Below are 7,541 nucleotides of genomic sequence, written 5' to 3' on the forward strand. Positions count from 1 at the left end.
AATCATAACAAAAATATTTCTAAACAGCACATTCTTAAAGAACATTTAGAAGCACAGACGTATTGCTGTTTCTCCTCTTGCACACATAATGAAAGGCCGTCCCCCAAGTTGTCTCTCAGGTGCTGTTTTCTGAGAAGAAAGTAAGACCTCAATCAGTCAGGCTGGCTTAGTGATATATAAATTTAGGGTCTCTAAGCAATGACAAATTAACTCTGAGGAAGAATACTCATCCAAAAAATTTGTTACCATTCAGGATGTTTGTCATCAGGGACTCCTGAGAAAGCAACTTATTCTTCAGGAAGCTCTCTTACTGGTGTGTGTCCAATTCCAGCTCTCTTGCACTTTCTGAGACCTGGGAGAGGAAGGCAGTTATTCAGACATTGATTTGGTGGGGAAATGCAAGGCAGCTGTCGGAAGGCTGCCTTCTACCACCTCAGTTCTATTGGACAGTCAACATGGACCTTTTAACTGATATCATTGTTGCTAACTCTGTGGGCAGGGCAAAATCTCCAGAGAGCCTCAAAGTAATGTGGGCTGCCAATATGGGACCCAGACTTATACCAGTGCAAACCAAGAACAGGGCAATGGAAGGAACCTCACTGGGTTGCAGGAAGAAAGGAGATGTCCATATGTCACCAAGGTTAAAACCAATGACAAGTTCTAATTTGACATTTGCACTTTGTTCTTATCCCGCAAAGGTGCTTCCTACACAAGAAGTCACATGACCACAGAGTGTCATTTGTCAAAGAATCAAGAACTTGTTCAAAACTCTACAGAGCATCCAATCTATCACGTGGATATGGAATAATGAGGTATGTTATTAATCTGTCACCATTTCTATACTGCAGCTTAAAAAGAGCAGACAAATATACTTGCAAAATAATTCAGTTTCTGAAAAGTGGTTGGCTTCCCAGAATACTTGTGCATAGGCAGAGCAATGAACAATTCCATTACATGAGGTGGTTGGCTGGTTGTGAGTGTAAATTACAAAGGTGGTAGGAGAGAGCAAAGATGTATCAAATTGGCAAACTTTATCAGATATTTTTAAGCTAACACAGGTGCTCATCCCTACCAGATGATGCTGGGTCTGGACGTTGCTGGTCTTTATCTTTCTTGTTGAAGTCAACCAAATATTTCTGGTTCAGTGCACAATCAAGATGTACCTCCTTGCTCTCCTGTTTCAGTGGGACCAACTTCTTCCTACATGTGTTCTCCATCAGGAGCTGGCTGAGCAGGTTTCTGGAAATACAGTCTGCATAGTAAGATCATGCTGGCCCTTTCTCCCATTCCTACTCCCAAGTCCCACTAAATCTACCAGGTCCCACAACCCATGAAGACTTAATAAAATGCATCTTGATACATATAAGGCTGCTGCACAAACCATAAAGAGTTAATTCGGGGAAGAATAAATTGTTTTCTTGGCCTGACACCAATTAGTGTCCACACCTCTGAGAAAGAACATGGATCTACAACTATCCATGAAAGCCCAATGCATGGGGCCAACATCAATTAGTAGTGGGCCAACACCCTCAAAGGAGGTCAGTAGAACCAAGAGAAGCTCATGCTAACCATGTGGTCCACGCTCTGAGTTTGGTAAAATCTGGTGTGACACCATAGGTCCAGGTCAGCCTAATAACCTTCTGCTGACTTCAATCAGTACGGTTCTCTCTAGAGCCTTCTGAAGATGCCTAGACAATCCTGGGATGAGGAACAGTCTTTTATGGAACTGAAAACTAAGTCCTAATGACCCTGGCACACTGATGTGTAAACAGCACAAGAGATAGAACCAGAGCTGAAGACTGTCCAATCAAGAACAAAGAAAGTCAGAAATGGCCATTCCACAAGTGATAGCCTTTCTGACTAGGACTTACCTAGAGAAGGTAATCTCCTTCTTCAGCTTATGGTTGTTCTCATGGATCTCAGTGTTCTCCATCTCTAAGTTGTGCAGAATTGACATGACCGCCTCCTCCATTCTCTCCAGGTCTTCATAATATGGATTTGGCCTGAAGTGTGGCCTGGCCCCAAATGATAGAATACAATGAACATCGGCATTTAGGAATATATGAACTGGGGTGGGTCCTATATTACCCCAGCCTGCTGCCTGGATCTTCCAGCACTCAGTCACCTGCCTAGCAAGTACAGAGACTCACCATAAACTCACTGCAATTACAATCTTGCAAAGCCACCAGCTGTCAAGGGCTTTGCAAATGCACACTGGGAACTCACTCTCCCTGACTTTATCCCTGAATTCTTCATTCAGACCACAAGTTCTGCTTTTAAATAAATGGAAGCAGATGAGTCCATTTTCAATCTCACTCCTCAGGAAGGGTCAGGTTCTAAATCTCCACTATATGGGAGGTGAGGTTTAGCACAGGGTGGTTAGGGAGGCACAGCTTTCTAGAACCCAAAACCTTAATAGGATAAGAGGAAGTTGACCTTGCAGACCCAGGAATGAAACAAGAGCATTTGGAGAGATTCATACCTCTTCTTCATGGATCTCTCTGTCAGAAACCTCAGGCGATCTCTCAGGTCATTTCTCTCCTCGGTAATGAGCTGCAGCTCTTTAATCAGCCTCTCCTTTTCCTTCATGGCCTAATTCTTGCTTAGGTCAGTGCCAGGGGATGATGTTTCTCTCCCAGCGTCTGTAGGTAGAAGAACACAAGTGAACCTGCATGGGGAGAATGCATAGAGTGTTCATAGACCTCAGTGAGGCCTAAACAGTAGAACAAGCCTGGAACACAGTGTCACTGCTAGGTGATTGGTCTATGCTTAAGAGACCTCCTCAGGGGATCTCAGTTCTCCCACTACTCTATAGAGACCAAGAGATGTAAGCAGCCAGGTGTTCCCTATGCCGGACATCACCTGCCTACATGTACCACGGAGATGGCTTCTCCAGGATTATTATCAGCTGAACAGGGTACAGCTTGGTTTCAGGACCCTCACCCCTGTGGCTTCAGAACTCAGATGATAAATTCACCATCCACAAAACTTGAGTGATTGGAGACACTCAGATGTCCTACCCTGATACTCTAAGCCAACAACTTTGGATTTAAAACGCATTTCCAGGGAGGATATGTTCAACAGACTGATCAGTGTCCCTATGTGAAATACCAAATGCCCCAGAAGTGCGAATAGGTTACAGGCTGAATCTTGGTCTACACGTTCCAAATAGTTTTGGTATTGTAGAAAAATTTTTGTAACATACAACCTCTAATATATAAAGCTAACGATGACCCTTCCATTTAGAAGAAATCAGAGGAGGTCTAAGAACATAAGGTTATTGCCTGGAGCACAATCTCTCCCTGTTACTACTGTCAGATACCCACTGTATTTAAAGAAGCAATGATAGTGAAATACATTGTTGCCCTGTCTAAACTCAGTAAAGGTGGAACCTCCATGACTACTGATGGTGTTATTATATCAATGTAACAGAACAAATGAACTGAAAAGTAAAGACCAGAAGTTCACAGTATAATAGCATTGGCCTTACCATATCCTCCCAGTGGGGATGGGGAAACTAAAGTTCTGAAATCCTTGACTTTAAGGAATTGTGATACTCGTGGAAATTCAATTCCTTTTCAGATGCTCCAGTTGTTGTGGCCCATTGCTAGAAAGGTCAGCTTAAGCCTGCAGCCCCCCTGGCAGGAAGCTCAAAATACACTGCCCAGAACTTACTCCACATTCCCCAGAAGTGCTGTCTTTCTCCATCATTACTTTGAGACGAAAGGCTAGACTCCTTCACTCTAGTCTCTCCAGAATCGACGTTCCCCCTCCCAAAACGCTTGCGAAGACGGGAAAACATGTCTTAGCTTGTAACCGCCAGACTCAGACTGAGAGAAACTAGGGCACTGGTTGACACTACAACACTGGTGACATCACAGAGGATTCCAGAACTCTCTAGGAGACAAAAGAATGTCCAAGAAGGGACAGCAGATGTCATGGGGAGCAGACTTTGCCTTCCTGCTAATGTTCTCCCTGTACTGAGCATAAGCTGAGGTGCCCTTTCCAGGAGACTTTCCTGGGGCAGAGCCACTGAGCATCTCCTGCTTCCAAAGCCAAATTTTCCTCAAGGCTTGATTATAAAAAACCTTAGTAATTCCTATGCATCTAAATGAATGTTTCCTTTCAAATCTTGCCCCAAAATGTCTCATCATAACTCAAATTGTCCTCATTCACCAATGTTAGCCATTAAACTTCCTGAGATTTCACACCAGCTTGAATATGCAGTCAAAAGTTCTCTTGTCTCATTCTGTACAGGTGCTTTATATCACATCAAGAAATAGTCTGCATAGTAGGTTACAACATGGGTGTGTGTTAGGGGAACACTCATGAAGTCATGTGCTTAGCAATCAACAATTGCCAGAAAATTCCTTAGGAGAAAGAGTTGAAGTCTTTAAGGTGCTAGGAAAAGTGTGGAGATCAGTTGGCAGAGGAAAGTGCAATATTGGAGCCACCAGTGAAGGGAACCTCATGCTGCTTGTGGGGTTCTCCTCTCTGCACCAATGTCGCCAAAGGAGCACTGATCACAGGCCTGAGTAAGATGTACCATGAGCTTCTATCAGAAAAATAAAATACACAAGAGATATCGAGGATGCACAGAAACGTCTAAAATGAGGCTATAAACATCATTAAGTGGATAGAGCAAGGTCCCAGCACCTGTACACTGGGAAATAGCCACCCTGCCAAACACAAATTAGTAACACATTTATCATAGTAAAACACATTTATCATAGTAAAAAATGAATACTTTATAGAATGCACCCACTAACACTGATTGATCACATCCGTAGTTCAAATTTTGGGGGCAAATTCATGGCTTTAACTATCTTTGTCTCAACTTATATAGCAAAAATTAAGAAAGAACGAGAAAAGAAAAAGTCAAAACTAAAAGCTCAAGCTTCTCATATGAGGATTGCAGGAAGTGTTATATGGGAGTGACCCTTAATGTGATGGGCCCTATATAAAGCTTTTTGCAATATTGGAATTTTAACAAACCTCATCCAGAACTTTCGGAAGAGGCACCATGTGATCACCATGTCCTTACTCTGTATCAGGTTATTTTTCTGCATCCTTGATTGTCAGGCATATAACAGCGACAATCTGAAATAGCTGGTAGACAGGGAAAAACATGGCTAAAACTATAGTTGTGGGTTACAAACCTGAACTGTGAAAGGCTAATGCTGTCTGTACAGTCCTTGGAGGCCACTCTTATAAGCCTATTTATTGCAAAGTGAAAGGAGGTTTATCTGAGCTCAAAGTGATCCTGGCCAGCCAGGTAGAGGGCAACATGTGATACTTGAGACCCTGTTTTAAACCAGCACAGAAATCCACACTTCATTCAAAGCATCATCTACGAATTCTCGATTATTTACCATTCTCTCCCTACCAGTCGTTCTGTTTGGAATGGTAGAAAACAACTGGAACTGATCTTTCTATTTTAAGGACCTTGATCTCTCTTTTTTTAGGTCCACATTAAGAGTGCATACAAATGGACATCACCATCTGAACATCTTAGTATTATCTACTCTGTATATATAGCATAATACTGTGCCTATGAAAATCTTAAGCTTCCTTGAGTGTAGTTGCCCCATCAAGAAGTGTGAAGTTCTGAGTTCAAACCCCAGTGATGCTTTAAAGGGACTAGAAGAAAGCCATCAGAGATACTCCACTTCTTTGTCCTTAGATTAAATCAAGTTGACACAATGTGAACCTGGTGGGCTATTTAACCATGCATCTTTCTCCCAACCCCACTTCCACGAGTTCAGTCCATGGCAGAATTCATCCCCCACCATCCTAGATATTTCTGTGTATATTTCTACAAGAGCCAGGTTTCTTTTTTTTTAATAGAATTAGTTGTAGTCAATCAACTGCTGCCCTATGTGAGAAATGATTAGTATCTATTGCAACTTACCACAGTGTATTTGTGTATACAAGTACATTATTGGAAATCCAGCATTACTGAGGGATTGGAAACCAGTGCTGTGGCCTTGCCTTTCTGTGCCTCTTCCTGGCTCACAGACAGCAGGCGGCAGACCTTGAGTTCCTCTTCAGGGACAGAGTGATGTTGAATGGGCACTGAGCAGGCAGAGAAACACAGCTGAGGCAGCTCCTTTCAGTTATTAAACACATCATCTCCTTCCGATCTTAAGGGCTATTGCTGAGGTCTTGCCCCCATACCTACCTTAATAGCAGTGAATTTGTTACACAGCAGCCAGCTCTTTCCTATTGCTCTGTAATACGCCTCCACATCATGGATGCCAAGAAAAACACTAACAAAGAACAAAAAACTCTGACGTTGAACTGTGTGGTGCTGGTCACATACCCTGTTATGTTCTGTATGTTATGAGGTTTGTTAATCTTAACAAGTTCCCCAAGTGTATTCTTCACATAGGACCCAATAGATTCAAGGAAAATAGGAACAATTATGTGTAAAATGGCCTGAGTCAGGGCCCATAGACCGAAGCATTTCTAGCACTTGTGCATGAGCCCATGTGGATTTTGCAATGAGCTGGGCCTAGCAATGTCCAGTACACAGTTGTGAGCTGTTGCTCTGGTTGAACTGTATTGGTGTGTGCATTAATAAACTACACCTATTTAAATGAATTCAGTGTCCTGTGGTTTGAATCCAGACCTCTTGACACCAGATCTTCCCTTCTGCAGCACTTGGGAAAAAGGCTAAGTTTAGGAAAGGTGACGTCTTGTCATAAGTTATGTGACAAGAGGGATGGTGAATGATCCCTTGTGATAAGAATCAAGGTTTCCTCTGTGGTATTTACGTCTATACTGGCCCTGTGCAACAGCTTCAAGAACCCATTTCTGATTTTCCTTGGGATTCCCGTGATGATGCACTCAGAAATGATTGGAAACAACCAAAACGGTGGTCAGACTTGATTTATAAAATGTAGGTAACATTGCAAACTTATGTTATAGGATTTTTGATCATATTGTCATCCCCAATATTGTGTTATTTACTTAGAAAAATACCTTCTGGCTGTGTAGTTCAGTACTAGCACCAATATTTAACCCTAGAGCTATTTTTGTTTGTTTGTTTGTTTGTTTGTTTTTTGTTTTTGTTTTTGGATGAACAAGTACTTTCCTATTTTGTGGCCCAGCCCTAGCTCTTACTTCTTTGCACAGTCATAGAGAGACCTCAAACATATACTCAGACAAAGCCAGGGGAGTGTATAAAAGGGCCTAAGGCAATACCACATAATGACATTGAAAGTGGGCTCTCTTCTTGATCCACGCCTCCAGCTCTCCTGACATCTACATGAATTATAACTCCTAATGCAGTCTAAATGATGTCTGCGCTATTGCTGAAGGCATCATGAGAATAACAACTCTAAACATCCCACCATGGATAGAATTTGTGGAAAGAGGTGACTGGCAGCCAATGAGAGGGCTCTACAGTTAAAGGGGCTTGCTGTCAAGTCTGATGAGCTTGACTCAATCCCCAGGACCCACGTGGTAAAAATGAGAGAACCAAGGGCCAAGCTGTCCTCTGGCTTCCACTCATGTGCTTACATGTATGTGAGTATATA

The 7,541-nt window shown here is 42.5% G+C and overlaps 1 protein-coding gene across 1 annotated transcript; it reads right to left on the reverse strand.

Moving 5' to 3' along the window:
* Window positions 1-1,034: 1,034 nt before the first annotated feature.
* Window positions 1,035-3,832, reverse strand: LOC134483228 (disks large homolog 5-like). Its single transcript, XM_063278510.1, has 4 exons — window positions 3,676-3,832; window positions 2,483-2,642; window positions 1,872-2,015; window positions 1,035-1,239 (listed from the first exon to the last, which is right to left on the reverse strand). Exons 2-4 carry the CDS (start codon window positions 2,587-2,589, stop codon window positions 1,050-1,052), a joined length of 441 nt encoding a protein of 146 aa, XP_063134580.1. The 5' UTR covers window positions 2,590-2,642; window positions 3,676-3,832; the 3' UTR covers window positions 1,035-1,049.
* Between the last annotated feature and the right edge of the window lie 3,709 nt (window positions 3,833-7,541).

This window comes from Rattus norvegicus, chromosome 19 (genome assembly GCF_036323735.1).
Source record: "Rattus norvegicus strain BN/NHsdMcwi chromosome 19, GRCr8, whole genome shotgun sequence".
Taxonomy (NCBI): Eukaryota; Metazoa; Chordata; class Mammalia; order Rodentia; family Muridae; genus Rattus; species Rattus norvegicus.

Coding starts and splice junctions, on each gene's coding strand:
- LOC134483228 (XM_063278510.1), bottom strand. CDS start 2,589: ATGAAGGAAAAGGAGAGGCTGATTAAAGAGCTGCAGCTCATTACCGAG. Junction 2,016..2,482: donor GAGAGATCCATGAAGAAGAG/GTATGAATCTCT, acceptor ATTTGGGGCCAG/GCCACACTTCAGGCCAAATC. Junction 1,240..1,871: donor AAGGAGATTACCTTCTCTAG/GTAAGTCCTAGT, acceptor CTGTATTTCCAG/AAACCTGCTCAGCCAGCTCC.